Below are 21750 nucleotides of genomic sequence, written 5' to 3'. Positions count from 1 at the left end.
CCAAACAAGCATAAATCTGTCCCAAAATCTTTCTGGGTCCTCATTTTTTCATACTTTTGATATCATGAGTGTGAGATAATATATAATGCAAGCTTTTATTAGTTCTTCAATTATAATAAAGTTTAATAGTTTAACAATAAATTCTATATGTCACATGAAGTTGGACATTTTTTAAATTTTTATTTTCATGTTTTTAAATTATGTGTGTGTATGTTTATGCATATGAGAGCAATGACCTAAGGGGACCGGAAGAGGGGACTGGATCCCCTACAAGAGAGTTCTGTGACCTTCCAGACACAAAGGCTAGGATCTGAACTCATTACCTATGAAGGAGCAATACCTGCTCTTAACCACTGAGCCATCTCAGTAATGTTATTGCCTCAAGAAAACTACATCAAGATAAGTAAAAACACTCCAAATCTGGGGCTGGTTCAGAGGTTAGGGGCACTCGTTGCTCTTGTGGAGGACTCAGGTTTGATCCCCAGAATCCACGTGGTGGCTCCCAACCATCTGTAAGTCCACTTCCAAGGGATCTGACATCCTCTTGTCACCAAGTATGCATGTGGTACACAGACATACATGCAGCTAAAACACATACACAGAAAGTAACACAATGATTCAAAAGTAAAAATAAGTGTATCTTGGTGTCTTTTAGCGTTTTCTGTGTATGGGTGTTTTGCCTGCACTTAGTGCAGCACATGTGGACCTGGTGTCTATTGAGGTCATGAAAAAGTATTGGATCTCTAGCAGCTGGAGTTACAGGCAGCCATGTGGGTTCTAGGAATCGAACCCAGGTCATCTGTAAGAACAAGTGTTTTTAACCACGGAGCCATCTCTCCGGCCTCAGTTTATCATGACTTCAACATAAAAATGTTAGCAAACAAGGACTTCTTTGCTGGGTATTACATGTGTATTTTCAATATTTCTTTTCTTTGTTTGAGGATGGCTGCTGGGAGTTTATTTGCTTGGTACAAGCACAGCTATGGGGTCAGGAAAGTTCAGTGCTGTGAGAGAAGAAGGGGCTCTCCCTCTCCAGCTCCTGCTGGTGCCTTTGCCTTGTAGCAGCCTGCCTAGTTTACAGGGTGAAGCGGATGATTGGGGTCCTGGCCTAGCACCGCTGAAGCTTTGGTTGGCTGGTGGTTCTGCCAGGTCAGGATAGGACCCTGTTGTTGGCCTGGCCAGATAACTGGGAGCTGCTTCATGGTTTCATGAACCAGGCCATAGGTGATCCCGATTCTGGAGGCCTGGGGTGGGGGTGGGGATTGTACTGAGTTCTCAGGAAACTCTAACACTGGCCTAGGGGAGACCCCAGTGTAGGGGCCAGGTGTCCCCAGGGTACCAAGCATTTCAGCAGGAGCTGTTGCTGGGCGAGGAGCCCAGGCATCACAGATACTGGTCATGGGTAACTAGAAGGGAGCCACTGGAACGGATGGCTGCCATGCTTCGGATATCTCTCAGTGGTGTCACGGGTGGCAAGGACTACAGGGATAATCGTGTGCTACTGGACGACCTGCACACGCATACTTACGCACTTCTTATTTTCAAGATTTTTAACTTTACAGTAGATAAAATATATAAAACCTACATTAAATTGTGTGTAGATGTAAGTTAATACGCATCCTAAGTGACTTAGCTATAAGCTTCCTCTTCAAATTTATTGAGCCGGTAGGAGGAATCAGAAAGACCCTGAAATTTTCAGGAGTCCTTCCCTCCTGCCTTTAGAAGCCTGTAATTATTGCTCCAGACTGTCTCCGGTTTCTGCTTGTCCCACAGACACACACTCCAGATCACCATTTACTTACTGCTTAGGGACAATTGTCAGGAGACTGGCAGAGAAATTTAAACTTCCTCACTATTTAGTTCTGAAACTGAGTCACTCCAGCAATGCCACTCTTTATGTCTTTCTTGGGGGAACCCTTTTGGATAGAGTTTTTACAAGCCTCACTACTTCGGAGCTCTTTAAATGTCTCCACTATTTCACTGTCCATCTCTGTCTGACAAGACTGAATGATACCGCATTTCCCCTGAAAACCACCCACCCTCGGAGAAGAGTTGGCACTGGAGCTCGGTGACAGAGTGGGGGCTCACAGTGGTGGAACCCAACACTGTATAAAGCCCTAGGTTCAATCCTCACCATCACCACATTCTCACCCTCAATGTACTGAATGCGGGCAAGGCAAGTCTAAAGGAGAAGGTGCAAAATCAAACACCAGCAATTAATCACTGCAATAAATGTAAAACCTGCAAGGCAATAAAACTAAAGAGCAATGTTCATTTGTTTATCTGAGACCATTAATAGTATCACACTATAAAAATCAGACCACAAAATATAATGGTTAAATTTTTAAAAAACTAAGGTCAGTGTTTGTGGCACACCCTTTAATCCCAGTCTACTGGAGGAGGAGGTAGGTGGACCTCTGTGAACTTCAGGCCAGCCAGGGCTACATAGAGACCCTGCCTCAAAACAAACAAAAAACCAACCAACCAAAACAAAACACAAACAAAGAAAAAAACCCCAAAGCCTATTTATTGATTTACTTATTGGTTCTGGAGCTCCAACCCAGAACTTTAGCCCTAAAAACCAAGCAAACACCCTTCATATTTTAAAAACAAATAGGCCATTTTCATGCCTTTACCAAATTCCACTTCTATGCTTCTAGCATCTTACAGGATAGCTTTGAAAGGAGACAGTCTACTTAATAGCTGTGGGGAAAACCATGCCATTTCCACTACCATATTAGACGCTAGCTGTGGACTGGAGTGAGGTTCAATGGTTAAGAGCACTGGCTATTCTAGGATCAGGGTTCAATTTCCATCACGCGCACACACACACGCACACACACACACACACACACACACACACGGAGGCTTATAACCATCTGTATCTTCAGTCCCTGGGGATCCAATGCCCTCTTTTGGTGGATGTGGGCACTGCAAACATTTGATGCACATACATACATGCAAAACACAAACATTTAAAATTTTTATAATTTTTATAAAGCCATCTACTCTAATACTTATCTCTGATTAGTTTCAACTTGTCAAAAATTGGTCTTTGAAAGCTTTTCTGGTCTATACCATCATGTTTATCTTCCAGTATGATCAGAAAGCTTTTCAGGGCCAAATGCTTGTTAGTAATTCTAGAATGGCCTCAGTGACCTCAGCATTATGAAATTTTATATGATGTTCATATTTCATAAACTACACAAGTTAAAAACAATATTTTGAAACCACCCTTCATCTGATTTGTGATTGCTACAGTTTTTAGAAAGCAATATAAAGGGTCAAGTTTGACAAAACATAGAGGTACAGAACTTGCCCAACATGCACATGCAACATATAATGCCAGGCATGGTAGAATATGCTGTATTCAGGAGGCTGAGGCAGGAGGATTGCTTTGAGTTCATGATCAACCTCAGCTACAGAATGTGACCCTGTCTCAAAAGGTATAGACAGACAGACAGACACACACACACACACACTCACTCACTCACAGCGAGGAAGGGTATAGCATATGTCTATAATCTCAGCACTCAGGTAACTAAGCAAGAAGCTCAGGAATTTGAGGGCAGCCTGGGCTTCCTTCATAGTGAGACCTTGTCTTCAAATGAATGAACGCCACAGAGTAAAGGCTCTAGTTGCATAAACTTGATGACCTGAGTTCAATTCCTGGATCCCATGGTGGGACAAAAGGAGAAATCAACTCCTATAAAGTTGAATTTCTGACCTTCATATGCATGTCATGTCACAAGCGTGCACTCTTGATCTCTCTTTTCTCATAGAAACACAGAAATTGTTTTTAAAAAGGCAATCTACGTTGCAGTGTAGCTGAGTCAGCAATCATAGTGCTATATCCACTCCTTCCCACACTGCTGCTCTAGTTAATTTAGGGAAGGCTGCCTCCAAGAACAGCCATCTCTGCCAGCAAGAGAACAGCATGTACAGCAGTCTTCTTTGAGTTCTGAATTAAATCTGGCAACTACACATACCATATCTATTTTACTTTCATCACAAAATATGCAATTCATTTTTTTGTATGTATGGGCATTTTGCTTGCATGTATATCTATGCAGCACTTATGTGCCCAATGTCTGTAAAGACTAGAAGAGAGTGTGGGGTCCCTTTGGAATTGGAGTTAGAAGTAGTTGTGGGTGCTGAGAATCACACCTGAGTCCTCTGGAAGAGCAGCCAGTGCTCTTAACTGCTGAGCCGTCCCTCCAGCCCCAGCCCACGCACTCCTTTCTTAAAGTTGAAAGGCACAGCTAATTAACAGGGAGTTCTGTACTTTATGTTATCAATACAATTAGATTTAATGGCATATAACCACTACTTCTTTTGCATAACTGCTTCTGCACTGGGCCAAAGTGTCTGCTTTTTGTAGCAGCCACAGTCTGGTATTTAAGTACACCAGTGTTCTAGAGAGTTGTTAGCATCAGAGGACAGTTTTAAATAATCTCAAGCCTTGTAATATATCCCAGCAGTTTACAAACCAAAGCATTATATAAATATGTTAGATAATCAAGGCACTAACACTGAACTTTATGCATTCCATAAGCCATTCAAGTATTGGTGGGGGGAGGGATGGCCCAGTGGTTAAATATGTGTACTGTTCTTACACAGCACTCACATCAGGCATCTCACAGCTGTAGCGTAGAAAAAAAAAATCAGAAACTAATCTGATATTGGGTTTCAAGCTAAATATCAGAAAAGCAAAGCAGCCAGCCACTAGCTCTCGCCTCTACCTCAGCTCAGACCAAAGGGGCGATCCTCAGACTGCTCCTCAGTTTCACTCAGACTGCTCTGCTCTCCTCAACATGGCTAGAGACTCCTGAGATTGACTCCCGAAGACCCTGCTCCTATCTTTTATACCTCTATGGTACTGGGATTAAACATGAGCTCTGTTACTCTCTTTGATTGATTCAATCTTGTGTAGCCCTGGTTGGCCTTTAACTCAGAGAGATCCATCTGCCTTTATCTCCTGAGTCCTGGGATTAAAGGTGTGCACCACCACTGCCTTATCTCTGTAGCTTGAGGCTGACTTTGCTTTCTGAATCCTCAGACAAGCTTTAATAAACCATAAATAATATATCACAATTTCCCTTTTTTGTCTAATACAATGAGAAAAACTACTAACATAAAAACTATATACAATAAGTATGTATAATATATACAGCAATAAGTTCATCAACAATGTCTAGTCCATTTGTATTAGACAAATTCAGAGAAAATACTCCAGTATCTATCTTACCTTGGTGAGTCCAAAGTCTTGTACCTACTTTATTTTCTATTCTAATTTGCACTATCAAATTATTTTTTAATGTCTCTCAAACTTTTACACTTCACACCTCTTTAGTGATTTTCTTTTCTGGGTCTGGTAAACAATGAAAACATAACTATACTAATTAGTATAGACCCAAGAAGGAAATGTTATTGACTGAGTAAGCAGGAAGTACAAGCAGCAACTTTCAAAAAATGTGAGAAATGGTAAAAATAACTGGCTGTCTGGACAGTCATCCAAGGTTCCTCTGCAACATTGGGGCACCCATCTTTGTCCTACAGGCCTAGCATCTCTCACAGACTTTTCTGTGAAACAGGATTTTCTGAAGGACTGCCCGCCTTGTTTTGTTTGGCAAGGGTTTGCAGTCACTCTCTTTGGTGTCCTGTTTGTCCATTTGGACAGTATACTCTCAGCAGTCGAGGCAAGGGCATTTTTTTTGCCACAAAGAAAGTAAAGTCCATGTGGAGTTTCTTCAATACCCATCATCTTATCTGAAGTAGATTGGTGCTACCAGGAGCAGACATGTCTCATTGTCATAAAAAAGAACCTACGATTGTAAAACATTTTAAATGCTATATTTTGTAGATCTCTGAAGTGTTTGAAGACAACCTATCTAAAATCTATCTCCATTCAACTTTGAAAACATCTAATGTGACTACAAGTTCGATTGTAAAAGCTGACTAATTACTTTCCTGCACTTCCTTATTGACTCATGTAGTTGGTAATAATAATTTTCAAGAACCAGAAATTTGCATTACTTTGTTAAGTGGACTGTATAGGTACAATACCTTGAACAATATTAGAAGCATATATACAGTGTTTTAACCAATTAATTTAAAATGTATACCAATATTCAGTATTTGTATACAATATACAGAAGTCCAATCCAATGTAAATATTTAAAACTGGTAGTTGCTTTTTAAAGGTAGATTCAATAATCCACCTCTTCATCTCATTATATTTATATCCTCTGTTTTTTCTTTTCAGAGTAGATTCAACAATCTACCTTTTTATCCTATATCTGTATTCCCCTTTTTCAAAACAAAAACCTTGAATCTGATTTCTAATTTCTACAACTTTCTTCCTGACTATAACCAACATTTTGTAACCAATTCCCCTAAACAATAACAAACATCTATAACCTATTCAATGATCAAAAACCACACACCCGACTTCGTGTGCTCCAGGGGGATCCCAAGCCTCTGGCTGCTGTGGGCATCTGCACACCCCTACACAGACACACGTGCACAAAATTTTAAGAATAACATTTTTTAAATGGCTTTGTTTTTTTCTCTTTCTGGCTAGTTAGGATGATTAGATGGACGAGACTAGCAACACATCGGGAGTGATCCTCCTGTCTTTGCTTCCTGAGTGCTGGGATTTATAGGCCTGTATTTGTTAACTATCTGTTTATAACATCTTCTCTTAGACAATTGGAGGCAGAGGCAGGTGGATTTCTGAGTTCCAGGCCAGCCTTGTCTACAGAGTGAGTTTCAAGACAGTTAGGGCTACACAGAGAAACCCTGATACAAAAGACAAAACAATTTTTCCCCTTTAAGTTAAACTAAAATTAAAATGTCATGACTCTTAGAAACTAAATATCTGGAACAATATCATAATGTATTACACAGTAATACATATATTTAGTGTAATTAAAAATATTTCTTAACAATCAGAGAATACTGGGAAATTAGAAAACTATTTTGAGAAAACAGACTATATTGTTATTATAAGGGAATTAGAAAAACTTTAAAAAGAATGAGAGTGAAAAACAGTATGAAATGTAACTGAAGTGCTGCTCAGAGGACATTCCGCATTAACCGACTTCCCATCTTCAAGAGCAAGAGAAAGAGCAGAAAATCAGAGGCAAAGCAAAGTCAGACGGTAATAAACACACACAGGCAGCAAAGCAGGCTCAAGTCCACAGTGCTTGTGGCAGACCTCTAACAAGCAGTCTGAATTAGTTCTAAAAACACCCAGAGAAAAGCCAGCTTCAGGTGACTTCACCAGTAATTTACACCAACAATTAAATAATGAACACTTAGGCTGGACAGAGTGGCCTATGTGTATAACCTGAGTACTTATGAGGTATAGTTCAAGGTCAGAGTTCAAGGCTATTCTAGGCTACACAAGACTCTGCCTGAAACACAAAACCAAAGAATAAACACTAATCCTTCACAAACTCGCAAGAAACCTATGAGGGATAAACATTTCCCAATTCCAATGAGGCTAACACTAGATGGAGTCAGGGATGGTAATCCTAGGTTGCAGGAAGATGAGGCAGGAGGATCACATTTTCAAGGCCTGGCTGGGCTATATAGTCAGACTCTGTCTCTAAACAAGAATAAGGCACTGAGAGTGCAGTCTCGCTGGTAGAACACTCATCTAGCATAAAGCTTGGGTTCGACTCCCAACACCACACAAACTGGACACACTAGCACATGCCATAACCCCAGCACTTGGGAAGGCAGGAGGATCAGAAGTACAAGATCACACTTATCTACATATCGAGTATTAGGTCAGCCTGGACTACATGAGACTCAATCTCACAAAAAAACATGAGGGGGAACTGGAAAGATAATTCAAAGGTTAAGGGTGCTTGCTGCATAATCCCTAGTATCAAAGTTCAGATCCCTGCACCCATGAAACAAGCAAGGCATTTAGTATAGGCCAATAAGCCCCAGTTCTAAGGGAGGCAGAAACAGGAAAATCACTGGTGCTCGCCAGCTCTTAGCCTGGCTGCGAAAATATGAATCCCAGGTTCAGAGAGAACCCTAACCCTGAGTCAAAGGACTAGATGGAGAGTGATAGGAGAGGCTATTAACATATGCAGCTACACACATGCATGTACACACACACATGCACACACACACACACACAAATGAATAAGTCCCAAACAAACAACAAAACAGAAAACAAACAAAACTCATAAGAGTGAATTCAGTAACAAAAAGAGGACTCTACCCCTTGACCAAGAGGGATTTATCCAGGAATAAAGACCAGTTTAACATCTGGAGATCTTTTATAAAACACTGTATCACAAGGAGGGGAGGAGGGGAGGAATAGTGTCGGTCCATAGTGTTCAAGGGTATCCTGGGCTACATGAGACACAATATGAAGTAGACAACCCCCCCCAAATCCTACATAGCCAGTCGGTGGTGATGCACACCTTTAATCTCTGCACTTGGGAGGCAGATACAAGCAAATCTCTGTGAATTTGAGGCCAGCCTGGTCTACAGAGAGAGAGTTCTAAGACAGACTCCAAAGCTACTGAGAAACCCTGTCTCAAAACAAAACAAAACAAATAAAAACCCTACATTAATAGTTTTCAAGATTCAATTTTCATTTTAATTATACTAATTAACTTCCTTTATATAAAGTACAAACACAGCCTCATCTAAAATGATGAAAAGTACAGACTATACAATAAAAGTACCTCTGTAGACAGAGAGGCCTTCTCAGTCAAGTGACCCGTCCTCACCGATTCTTTGCTTGGCAAAGTGATGAAACTGAGCTGAGCAGAACTTAAGTGACAGGGGAGTTTCAGTGACCCTGCTTACTACCAGCTCGTGTGACCATAGTGACTGGGAAAGCAAGACCGGGCTCATAGGGCATCTGAGCCTAGAGGTGCAGAACCTCCTCTTCACCCATGGGGTAAGCACATGGGAGGCAGGGGCAGTCTTCTTCTGTAGAGCTGAACTGCCAAGCTGAGACCAAGGAGGCAAACACCGCAGCAGTGATTGCCCTGGCCATGAGTCTGTCCTCCACCTGTGTGTTTCAGCGTCTCTTCAGCTTCACCTGGATTCTCAAATTCTACATGCGTAGCCTTTGGAAAGATGAGGATGCACCCTTTCTATTGGCACATCAATCATTTTGATTTCCCCACAGGTAGAATACATCTCCATAGTGTGAGCGTTGGTCACATTCTTGCTGAGCCTCCTAGTGTGCACTTTGGTGGTTCAGGAAGGGCTCTGCCTTGTCCTCTGTCAGGTGGCTTGGATTCAGGGCAGGAGTGTCTATCATGTGTGGGCGATCACAGAGGTCTATGAGCCAGCAGAGTAGCTGTGGGTCATACCGGAGCTTCCTGAGCCTCTGCTCAGGCTGCAGCTGCTGCTGGATGCTGAGCTGGACAGAGACCTGGTGCTGTTGCTTGCACCCGAAGCACTGAGCCTCTTCAGTCTTATCCCTGCCAGTCCTCTTGGCTCCACGGCTTAGTGGCCCCCCAGATTTAGAGCCATCCATCCCTGCAGCAGTCCTTGGGGTTGGTAGAGTCCTAATGCTGGGCTTTTTATTTGACTCCTTGAAAGCTCTTCCTTTCCATTCCTGATAAATCCATGGTATCTCCTTCTGAAGTGTTCAATGCAGCCACACTGCCTCACTTATCTGAACTCCCACATTTAACTCAAGTCTCAGAAGAGATCCCTAAGCGATGGCAATTAGTTCAAAGGACAGCATCCTCCAACAGCTGCCACCACCTCACACTCCTCTCACACTGGTGTGCAACTCTCTCTCTCTCTCTTTTTTTTTTTTAAGTCCCAGGGCATTACATGATAACACTATATAGCAAATGCAGGGGAACATTCTCAGTCTGATTAAGATCATCTACAAAACACCCACAGCATCACAGTTGGTGAGGAAAGACCAAATGCTTTCTGCTGAAGATTAGACGCGAGACAAGGATCGTGTCTTCTCTCACCACTCTTAGTCAACAGGAAAGAAAAAGAAACAGAAGGCAATTCTGATAGAGAATTCTATAGATAACATGATCTTGTATGTTGAGAATCCATAAGAATCCACACAAACACTATTAGAGCAAATGAATGAGTACAGCAAGGTTTCAGGAGTCAATATCTACATACAAAGAACCATGTGTTTCTTTTCTATTCACTATCAAGGAAAATATGAAAATGAAAATAAGATAGAGCACTGTGGCTCTTCCAGAGGCCCAGGGTTGATTCCTAGAATCCCCATAACATGTGAACCACTCTAGTTCCAGGGTTACACCCTCCTCTTCTGGTCTCTTTGGGCACTGCATGCGCATGGTATACAGACACACATGCAGGCAAACACCCATACCCATAAAATAAATAAGTCTTTAAAAAAAGAAAAAAGGCAAACAAGCAATTTGATGGGCAAGCAGCTCTATCACTGCCATACCCATTGTTCTCTGCAGTGTGCTAAAGCAGCAACCTGTTTCTTCTTCGTTTTTCTTTCTTCAGTCCAGGTCCTTTATATCTGTCTGTATGTGAGGCCATGAATTCCTATGAAACATGCTCCAGCAGCTCAGGTTCCTTCCTGTTAGTCCTCACCAAGTGTGCTTCTCTGGGTGGAACAGGCTGGCACTTCAGCTGAACCCAGGTGCCCTTCTCCTTGGCTTCTTCTCATCATTTTCTGTCACCCACTACTCTGCCCTTAGAGTGCCTGAGGTGCTCAATCTGCACATTAATTCTTTTGGCAAGAGTTCTGACCTTAACTTGCTTGTTTACAGCAAAGCCACGCATGCTGTGTGATATCGCAGACTCTTCTGGTTTTGCGTTGCTTACACTTATAGGGCCTTCCCTTTTGAACTGTGCCCATCCCTTGATGTCTACAATGTCACCCTTCTTGTGGATTCACACGTATGTGGCCAAAGGAACAACTCCACATTTCCTAAAAGGCCAATGAATATGCATCGAGTGCCCCTCCTCTATCCCTTTGTGTTATTTTGGTGAGTTACTGGAAGATGGCTGCTTCAGCCAAAAGGAGAGCCTATTTCTTTTTATTCACATTTATTTATCTATTTATTTATGTGTATGGATGTGCATGTACCACACACAGCACATGTGTGATGGTGAGAAGACAACTTGTAAGAGTTGATTCTTTCCACCATGAGAGTTCTGGAAATTGGTCTTGGTCAGGCTTGATGGCGGTGCTTTTACCCACTGGGCCACCTCATCAGCCCACAATTTGTTTTAACAATAAAATAAATAAAAACCAAGATATATTAATGAAAAACAAGTAGGAATCTAGAAATACTCACATTCATGGTGAACTAATTTTCAAAACGTACAGGTGGGTGTAGCTCACCAGTTTAGCACAGGTACATGCTTTGAAAGTGTAAGGCCTTGGGTTTAATCTCTAGCTCCCTAACCCCCAAATATATCAAAATAACGTATTACTGTTATTACTATTATTTATTGTTGTTAATTTTGGGACAAAGAGTCTCATTACGTAATGCTTGCTGGTCTGAAACTTGATATGGAGTCTAGACTGGCCTCAAACTCAAAGATCTACCTACTTCTGCTTCCTGACTGCTGGGACTAAACACATGTACCACCATACCAGCTAACACCAAAACATTAAAGGAGAAAGTTCAGTTATACTAATAGAGTTCTGGGATAGAGCTGGGTAGCCACATGAAAAAGAATTGTGTTGGCCTTCTAACCCATTTTGCTGGCCCTTACAGTTAATTTTTGTGTATGTAGGTGCATACATGTGCACGTGTGCATACACACACACACACACACACACACACACACACAGAGTAATAAAATTTAACTACAAAGAGCTAATAATAACTAAAATTATCAAACTCTTTATAACTTTTTACTGGCCAATAGTTTCTTAGCTATGATACCACAAACACAAAGCAGCCAAAACCACTGTTCAGTGAACTTCATCCAAATGAAAAGGGTTGTGATTTAAAGACATTATCAGAGTGGAAAACTTAATAAGTCATATTTAAGATAAAGGAATTGTACTTTATCCTAAATGCATTGAAGAACTCTTAAAGTCAATAATGAAGAGGCACTCTAATTGAAAGGGTGGTAACCACATCATGGGATAGGATGGGATACTGAGGAGGTAAGGCTGACTGGCTGTTGGCACCTGGAGTCCATACTTGAGCCCATGCTCTGGGCCTGTCTGTTTTGACAAAAGCACAGGACCAGTGCCAGACAATGCAGTGTCACACAGAGCAGTCTCCTCCCCTTAATGTCCATAGTGCTCCACCTTCTCCTCTCTCTGAAGCCATGGGATCTTTCTCCATGGTTCTTTCTGCCTTTTCCAGACTGTCACACAGAAGTACCCAGCATGCAGCCTTTTCAAATTGATTCCTCTTGTTAGTAATTCACATTTAAGGCTCCTGGAATCTTAAATGACTCCGTGAAACCTTTCATAGATTCATAAGTTTCTCTGTTACTGAATAATACTGCATTGTATGGATGCTTTAGTCCATTCATAAGACTAAAAAGCAAATCATTAAATTTGTACGTGAAATGAATTTATGATACATGAATTATCTTTCAATGAAGCTGTGATTAAAACAACATGGGGGCAGACTACATGGCTTGACCAGTCAGGTGCCTGAATTCCATCCTTGGAACCCACGTGAAGGATGGAGAGAACTTTCCACTCTATTAGTGTATAGTGGCATGTGCACATCCCTCTTCTACACTAATGCAGTAACTTAAGTAAAATGAATAGTAGAAAGTGAAGAATCAAGGCAGTACACTAAGCTGGAATAGTGTCATGTCTGTTGTCATCCTGTACTCGGGAGGTGGAGGCAGAAGGCTCAGGAGTTTAAAGTCATCCTCAGCTATACAGGGAAGAAGAAAGAAAAGGTACATGGGCTAGGAACACTGCTTAGCAGAGCATCTGTTTAGCATGCACAAAGTTCTCATCCCCATTACGGGATGTATAAACACAGAAACTTATGAGAACAAATGCTATGGCTAGAAGAACCCTACCTGTCCTAATTAGGAGATTTAAAATCCAAGAATTTCCCTGGGTCTGGAGTTACAGACAGTTATAAGTCACCCTTTGGGTATTAGAAACTGAACCCAGGAGCTCTGGCTGAGCAGCCAGTGCTCTTAACCACTTGAACCATCTCTCCTATAAGGTTTCTGGGTCCAGAGAACAAGTGATCCATTTCACAGGTCACCTCAGGTGGCTTACAGGAAGAGGCAGAAATTTACTGCTATGCTCAATATCCACTTTGACCAAATACTGTAAAACTCTATTTTGCCATCTTTTATGCATGTATCCACATTCAAATGTTCTAGCGGTTCTTGGTTGGTTGGTTTGCCTTTTGAGATTGCCCATGCTGACCGAAATTCACTGTGTAGCCCAGAATAGCCTTGAACTCACAACATTCCTTCTGTCTCAGCTTCCCAAGTGCTAGAATCACATCTCTGACTATAATGCTATATTTTTAGGCGACTCGTTAAAGATCAGTGGTTAAGAGAAGTGGTGTCCGAGCTCAAACAAGAGAGGGGCCTTACTTCACCTTTCCCTAGGAAACACACAGCACGTGCCAGTTAAAGGAGACAGCTGTGCCTAGCCACTGCCCTTCCCCACCTTCAAGAAATGGCAAGAGAGTGTCTCTCTCTGGGGCTCCGAGAGACTTCCCTCACTGTGTGGCTTAGAACTTTTTTTTTTTTTTTTTTTTTTTTTTTTAAACAAGAGTTTCAGAAAGCAAGAGAATGTAACCACATCTTCCTGTTGCTAACCTTTCTGCCGGTTTCGCCTATCAGGAGAAAGAAGAAAATGCAGGCATCTCTAACTCCCACGGCTCCCTTTCCACCTCAGGTCTACCCTGGGGCCACACACAGCTATTCCGTTTGACCCTGTAGTACTGTACAGTTCATACCGTGTGGACCTTACCAATGCCTGCCTGCCTGGGTCCAGTGGTCTACACTTACTGTGTGTGCTTCTCTGTGTGAACTTCTTCCACAGTGGACATGGTTTGTCGTCTGCCCTATCACTCTGCTGAAACTGCTCTTGGTGAGTGTTGGACTGTGCAATACTCTGTAGAGGTCTTTAGCCAGTTTTCAGATGGGCAACAACACATCTGTTCTAGAATATTTCAGCTTATTCATTCGTTAAACATAAAATTAAAAATAAAAAACAAGAACCTCTGTGATTTAAAATAAGGTATCTCTATTTTCTTTCAAGACTGCAGGTCAAAAAGAGGTTTTAAAACAGAACAAAACTTCTTCCTGGTGGAAGATGCACAGGAAGACTTGAAAGTGACCTTTGCCACACATTTTATGTCCCATCATGCGTCTCTCGTCCAGTCTGGGGTACAGTTAGGGATACTGTCTAGTTCGAGTATAAACATGGCTACAAATTTCACTTAGGAATGGCTATAACAAGGATGTCAGAATCCACAGATGTTTCTTCTTGGTAATATGACACAGTCGTGTTTGCTGAGTACTGACTGTGTGTGAGAGTCAGTACTAACCACTCGTAGGTACCATCTCAAACCCTACCTGAGCAAGCCTCCACCAAACGGACTGGCCTTATTTAAAAAACTAGGTAGAAGCTCAGCAACCTAGCTAGTTTTTCTTTCCTATCTAACCTAATAGGACTCTAGGAAATCAGTATTTGAGTCTTATTGCTCAGCGCTTTCCCAAGCCCCCCATCCTAGGTGTTCAATCTAGCAGCTAGATTCTAGCTTAAGATCTATTTTTTTTTCCCCCTAACTGCAACAATGTCTTCGATGGCTGATGAACACACCTGGGGCACATTAGTCAATGAAGCTTGAGTACATGAGGCAATCTCAATGTCACTGTTTCAAACAATCACTATTACCTAGCATTTTAAGTTATACTACTAAATCAGTTTTATATTTAAATAAAATTGCCCCTAGCCCCACTGCCATGTGCTAGTTTCAGAAATAACCTCCATGGAGTTGGGGATGTAACTTAGTTGGTAGTGTGCTTACACAAAGCCCTAGGTTCAATCCCCCGCACCACATACACCCAGATATGGTAACACAAGCTTGCAGTCCCATCTCTTGAGAGGTGGAGGAGGGTCAGAACTTCAAGGTTGTCCTTCATAGAAAACTGGGAGACCAGCCTGGGCTACAAGACTCTTTTTCTAAAAACAAACACCCCCCTCAAAAACAAACAAAAATCGTATGCGACTTTGTTTTTGGTAATTAACTTAAAAACTGTTGTGGATTTTTGTTTGAAATTATCGGAGACCTTAAAAAAGCTGTTAAATATGTCAAAGGTCTGGAAAAAAAAATACAACCAGAAATTACATCCAGTGAAAACTCTCTAGTTGAGAAAGATGAATACTACAGTCCTTCAGCATCCTTGAGATTATTTTCTGGGAAAGATAATATTGTTTACAGACTTCATTTCAGAATCAACACCAAAAGACCAAGGTAGCAAAGACTGGAAAAATATTTTCTGGAAAACTTTCAGAACTCTCCCTTTCTATTTTGAAAATACCACTTCCTGTCAGAGGAGGGGTTTGTTATTTCATAAGTCATTGGTTCTTCTAGGTGTGTCCAGGAGGCAGATTACAGTACTGGGCTCTCCCTTCTACCACTCTTTTCAGAGCCTTCCGCATAAAAAGGAAACGCTACTAAAGAATAAACCAGCCCAGATAAACTGGAAACACACCCCCACCTGTCTGAGTATAAGTGAAACAAACAAACAAAAATTTAATAAAAGCAACAGAATTATGTTTTTATACGGTGGAAAAAAGAGGGGGGGAGGTCCTAGAGGGAAAGCTCTCCTAAGGGATAGAACATGCTATGAAACATTAGACTCCGGAAAGCATAGGGAAGAAAGCTTTAAATATTGACAGGATGTATGCCAGACATGAGGTTCCCACTGGACATGCCAGCCCTTGGCAGGTGGAGAAGGCAGGAGGGTCAGCCGAGGACCACCATCTCCCCGCTACTGAGAGAGTTTGAGGCTAGCCTGGGCTACACAGACCTGGCTCCACAAAGACAAATTTAAAAGTTTGATTCCTTAAAATAAAAGGTTCAACTCCCAGACATCATAAAACATTAATAAGGGACTCTCTGACCACTCCTATCTTTATGAAGTGAGAAGATAGAACCATCTATTAGTTAACCCATAAGGAGAACTATTTTATAGTCATACAAGTGTGCTTGAGATTAAAACGTAGCTGGGGACGGGACACTAAGTTGAATTTAAAAGGGGGGAATGCTGTTTTTCTTAAAGATTTCCAGAGGTTTGATTACAGGCTCGGGCCAGATAGCAACAGGAGCTAAGCTCGGTTCCAGCCAATCACAGGAAAATAGCTCGGGTGGGGGTGGGGGGCTGAACTGATTATATGAATGGAGCATTGAGTGAGCGAGGCTGAGGGAAGGAGGGAAAGCCATCAAGGGTGATTATGTCGAGTTCAGGATGCACTAATTAATCTCTCCCAACTGGAAAACGCTGGGAGGGGGCAAGACGGGGCAACCAGAAAAAAAGAGCACGGTAGTTTCTTCGCTTATTTCGACCTGCAGGTCAGGGCTTGCACTCCTTAGAACCCCTCGCACACACGGTTACCCCGGGAGCGAAAAATCTGCAAGGGCGAGGGCCCCTGCTAGAAAACTGCAGCCCGGTGCTCCCCAATGTCCTGGCGGGGTGCCAGGGCCCCGAGGCACACGGGTATCTCTGGCAGGTGTTTCACGAGTGCTCGCGTGGACTTCTGAACTGAGCCTGGGCGGCGGGACTACGTGCGGCGGCGACAAGCAGGCGGCGGCGGCCAGCCCAGGACTTACCTTGCTGTCATCCATCTCCGCAGACAGGCCGGCCCGGCCCGGCCCGGCGCCCTCCCGGCCCTCCCCCGCCTCAGCCGGCCAGGCCCGGCCCCCGCCCTGGGGAAGAAGGGGATATGGCTCTGACTGCCGCCTCCTCCTCCTCCGCCTAACAGTTCCCTGAAGCCACGGTCACGGGGACCCGGACCAGTTCAGGAATGGCAGAGCGGACCCTGGAGGCTGCCCCAGGCACCTCCCCGCTCGGCCACCGCCTCCTTCACCCGCCCCATGACAGGCCCCCGGCGTGTTTACAGACGTGCTGGCTGGCCGCCCAAGCCGAGGGGGCGGGGCTGTGCAGCCGAATTGGCCCCTCCGGCCGCCATAGCACGGCGGCATTCTGGGAGTTGTAGTTTTACCTCTCGTCGTCTCTGAGCGGCCGACTGTAAAGGGAACTACGACGCCCAGGCATCCTCTGCCGGCTGGGCTGTTTTCCTTAGGCCTAGGAGTGCCCTGGAGGCGGGTCTGGACCAAGACGGAACTATTTCCCCGGAACGCTTAGTCTTAGTAATGTTTTGGTCGTGGTGGGATGGGACGTTGCCGAGACTGTTCGAGGCCCTGCCGAGGCCGAGCAGGAGGTGGAGAACTGGAAACAGGCCCTCTTCTGGGAAACTAGGGCAAATGCTTCCTCTGCTTCCCGCGCCAGCCCACGGTAAAGTGGGGCAGCAGCTTTGGGAAGCAATCAGGCAGTTCGGAACATTAAACACAAGAGCTAGTTGCCGTATAACCACTTCTAGGTATGCGGTTAAAGGAAACGAAGGCACATAACCACTCAAAAGCGTGTGCACAAATGTTCTCAAATGTACTCAAAAAGCTTGGGCAGCCGGGCATGGTGGCAAAGCCTTTTCATTCCAGCACTCAGGAGGCAGAGGCAGCGAGTTCCAAGACACCCAGGGAATCAAAGTGAGGCCTGTCTTTAAAAAAACAAAAACAAGCAAGCAAACAAACAAACAAAAAAAAAAAAACCCAAACCAAAACAGAAAACAAAAAACCAGAGAAACAGGTACACTCTACTATACGAATAAGCTAAGTTTTGAATTAAATATTAGGAGCTAGACACTAACAGAAATGTCCAGCATTGGTACAACTAAAGAGAAAAGTCAGTCAGTTGCCAAACGCTGAGTCTGAGGAATGTCAGGGAAGAAGGAGAGGAATTCTGGTTTCTTTTTGCAGTAATGAAAACATTCTGAACAATTTTGGTGATGTCTGCACGGCCATGTGAATAAGCTAAAAGGTTATTGAGCATTTTGGTCAAGTTATGAAGAGAACACCTGGATGTCTCGATGCAACGAAGCCACTTTGTTAATGGTTATTTCAGCCTCTCCTGGGCTTTGTGATTTTTAATCTGTTACTTCTAAAAAGCCCCGAGCTCGTACTTTACAAACGCTTCTAAAGTACCCTTTCCGAAATTCAACCGAGTTAGTAGTAAATACTTAGGCTACAGAGTCACATTTATCTGTGTGTGTTGTATGAGGACGTTTGTGTGGGTGTGTCATATGCGTGTGTATGTGCATTTTCATAGACCAACCTCAAATGCCCTCCTCCGCTCTGACCCATATTTTGACCCAGGGTTATAGGGCTATCTGGCTAGTGAGCTCTCTGAAGCAATCCACCTATCTCTGCCTCCCTGGCACTGGGATTACAGATGTGTGTGGGGGGGGGGGCACAGCTTTTTACATAGGCGCTGGGGATCCGAACTCATGTCCCCATAATTGTGCACTGTAGCCCTCCCTCCTTTTTTGATAGAGACTAAAACTTAATATGTAGAGTCAGTTTATTTTTGGTTTCTTTTTGTTTTGTTTTGTTTTTAGGTTTTACATGTTTATTTTATGTCTATAGGTGTTTGCATGGGTTTCTGTCTGTGCACCACATGCATGCTGTTCCCACAGAGGTCAGAAGAGGGAGCCAGAACCCTTGAAACTGGAGTTAAAGCCGGTTGTGACCCACTGTGTGGGCACTGGGAATTGGACCCAGGGTCTTCTGGAAGAGCAGCCAGTGTTCTTACCAGATAAGACATCTCTCCAGTCCCCCATAAGATATACTTTTTTATTTTTAAACAAGTCCTTGATTTTCAGTAGAATACAATGTGAGTGGGCAGCTTGTCCTTCACCTGGTGAAACAGGAAGGTTGGAGGGTCTTTGTCGGAGCTACATGAACAATGAGAAGAATTAAAGCAGATCCATGTTTCCCGTGAGATGGCACCTCATCCCCAGATCCTGACATCAGAAGCAGGTCTGGCAGGGTGGCCCTACTGTGGTCAGGCCCAGCCAGGCCATCCCAGCTGGCTTTCCTAGTGATGAGAGGGATGCCTAGTGTTGTGCTTTCTAATGATTAGGGGAGCAAAGCCTGAGTAGGGTCCAGAGCGGTGGCTCAGTGGGTAAAGGCACTTGTTGCCAAGCCTGGTGATCTGAGCTTGGTCCTTGGGAACCTATATGGGCAAGCACGTACACACGCAGGTACGCAGTCGTGCCCATGCACACATGCACACACATACACACACCTTGTGTAGGGTGGCTTTCCATCTCAGAGCATATCTTTCTGTTATAGAAACTGCTTTTGTTAAAAAACAAAACCTAAAACATTAACTCTCCACTTGGGTTTTCAAGGTAGCTAAGCATTAGTGGTATAGCCCAGTTGGTAGAATGCTTCTCTAACTTCGGTGAAGGACTGGGTTTAAGCCCAGGGTCACATTGAAAAACAGGTGTCATAAATCTTCAGAGTTAGCGGCTACCCTGTGATACACAAGACCAGTCTTTAAAAAAGGGTGGGGGGGGGGGAGAAGAAGCTAAAGGTAAGATGATTCAAGGCGATCTCTGCTTTCACTTAGTGTTTGCCACCTTTATTAGGATCACCTGCTTCCCTCCCTGGGTACAGATGTTAACGAGTATATATAAAAACCAGCGGTAAAGGGCCTGTCCTATCCTCTCTAAGGCTGAAGGCACAAAGATAAGAACAATGGAGGAACCTTACCTTAGCCTTTATAAAGACTGCTCCAGGCCCCAAAAGGCACCTCCAGTTGTCCTAAAACTTTCAGTCACTTTAGATCACAGGGACACTGACCCTGAAGGACAGATACCCTCAAACAGCTTGCAGAACCAGAGCTGATATCAGCAGCAGCCAGGGTGACTTAGTACAGACCCCTGCCCTGCCCCATTCTCCCGCCATTGTGTCAGCACTACAAAGTGAACTTGGGGCCACAGTGTGCAATGATCAAATCCCCTGTTTTTTACTAATACTAATTTCTTTAATTGGCATTTATAATGGTCACATCTAGTCAGTGGAGGCTGCCAGGGCCTATGCAAACTCTGGTTATTATGACAGGTTCTATTGGGCTTCGATCCTCAACCCTCAGCCACACCCTGGTCACTGCTGAACCCGCTTTTTTCAGAGTGGAACTTTCTGGGCCCTCTGCTCCCCTCTCTTCTACTCAGCTGATAATGATTTAGCCAGTCCTCTGAAGAGGCACTTATCCATCTTGTCCTGCCTTCAGAAGACACGGGTGGCTAAGTGTGCCTGTGTGTGAACTGTACTCAGGTCCTTGCAGCCCTTCAGGAGCAAGGACCAAGAACATCTCAACCACAAGATGGACTCTCAACATTCAGGTGTGTGTGTTCTCCAGGTTCAGGGGAGTGGCCATCCCTGGGGAGGGAGGGACATGAGTAGGATGTAAAAGGCTTTGGGCAGTTAGCTGTATGTTTCTCTCTCTCCCTCTCTCTCTCTCGCTCCCTCCCTCTCCCTTTCCCTTGTTCTTATGAGATTGGTCTCATGTAGCCCATATGTCCTTGAAGTCACTATGTAGCTGAGGATGACTTTGATCTTAATGGCCATCCATCTCCATCCCTGGAACCACAGGCCTAGCTTATGCGGTGCTGGGGATCAAGCCCAGGTGTCTCTGTGCTAGGAAAGCCCACTGAGCTTCATTTTAGCCTTTTTTGGTTTTCTTTCTTCCTTTCTTCCCCTGCCCTTACCCCCTTTACACTCAGTCTCACCATATTATTGACCAAATTGGTTTAGAACTGTCCTCTGATGAGTGCTGAGATTATGTGTCCTTTAAAGGAATAGAAGAAAAAGGCTCTAACTTTGGTATGTATGAAACATATGATGTATTTATATTTCTTTCCATCTGAAAGTTTGTACAGAACAGGAATTGCATACTTGTTTTGTTTTGAGACAGGGTCTCTCAGCATACCCTGGCTGCCCTGGAACTCACTATATATGTAAACCAGGCTGCTCTTGAACTCAGAGAGATCTACCCACCTCTGCTTCCTGTGTGCTAGGATTAAAGGTGAATTTTCACTTTATTTAAAACTAAACTTTTCACTTGTTAAGACAGGGTCAGTACTGTGCAGTTTAGAGTAGCCTAGAGTTTGTGGCAATAATCTTGCCTCAGTCCAAACCTGCTCACTTTTTAAAGGCATAGGGCTGAAGGCAGAGCTCAGTGCTGAGTGTGGGCTTAGTCTGGGTAGATACTGGGCTCAATCCCCACACCAGGGAGGGGGTGTGGAAATATTCAAGCTTACACAAGATTAAATGTATCAAATAAATCTGGGGCTATGTGTAGTTCAGCGGTAGTGTGCCTGCTCAGCATTGGAGAGGCCTTCTGTCTCCAGCACCAAAAGAAAAGAGCGACGGAGTGAGGGACAGAGAGAGAGAGAGAGAGAATACCAATAAGGTCAAAAACACTTGGTGAAGGGAAGGAAGTCTTATGAGGGAGTATCCTGAAATGTTGTGAGGCAGCTTTTTATAAACACTTAAACACTTGCTGGAGGTACCCAAAATGATAACAGAGACCAGAGAGAGAAAAACAAAAGGATGTGCTGCCAGTTTGTGTCAAGGAAGAGGGAAACTTAGTTTCGGAATTGCTTCGGTCAGATCCTCCTTCTGCCACCTCCCAAGTTTGGGATTACAGGCAGATGCCACCAAGTCC

The 21750-nt window shown here is 43.6% G+C and overlaps 1 protein-coding gene across 1 annotated transcript in view; it reads right to left on the bottom strand.

Annotated features, from left to right (window-relative positions):
* The window catches only part of Crebl2 (cAMP responsive element binding protein like 2), a 30143-nt gene extending 13051 nt beyond the window's left edge, over positions 1–17092 (bottom strand). The window contains exon 1 of the mRNA XM_051173203.1: positions 16791–17092. Coding sequence (XP_051029160.1) covers positions 16791–16805 — 15 coding nt within the window. The 5' untranslated portion in view covers positions 16806–17092. The remainder of the gene's footprint in view (positions 1–16790) is intronic.
* Positions 17093–21750: the final 4658 nt, after the last annotated feature.

The sequence above is a fragment of the Phodopus roborovskii genome, unplaced genomic scaffold (assembly GCF_943737965.1).
Source record: "Phodopus roborovskii unplaced genomic scaffold, PHOROB, whole genome shotgun sequence".
Lineage (NCBI taxonomy): Eukaryota > Metazoa > Chordata > Mammalia > Rodentia > Cricetidae > Phodopus > Phodopus roborovskii.
The sequence above is the reverse complement of the archived record's forward strand: the minus strand, read 5'-3'. Positions and strand labels throughout refer to the sequence as shown.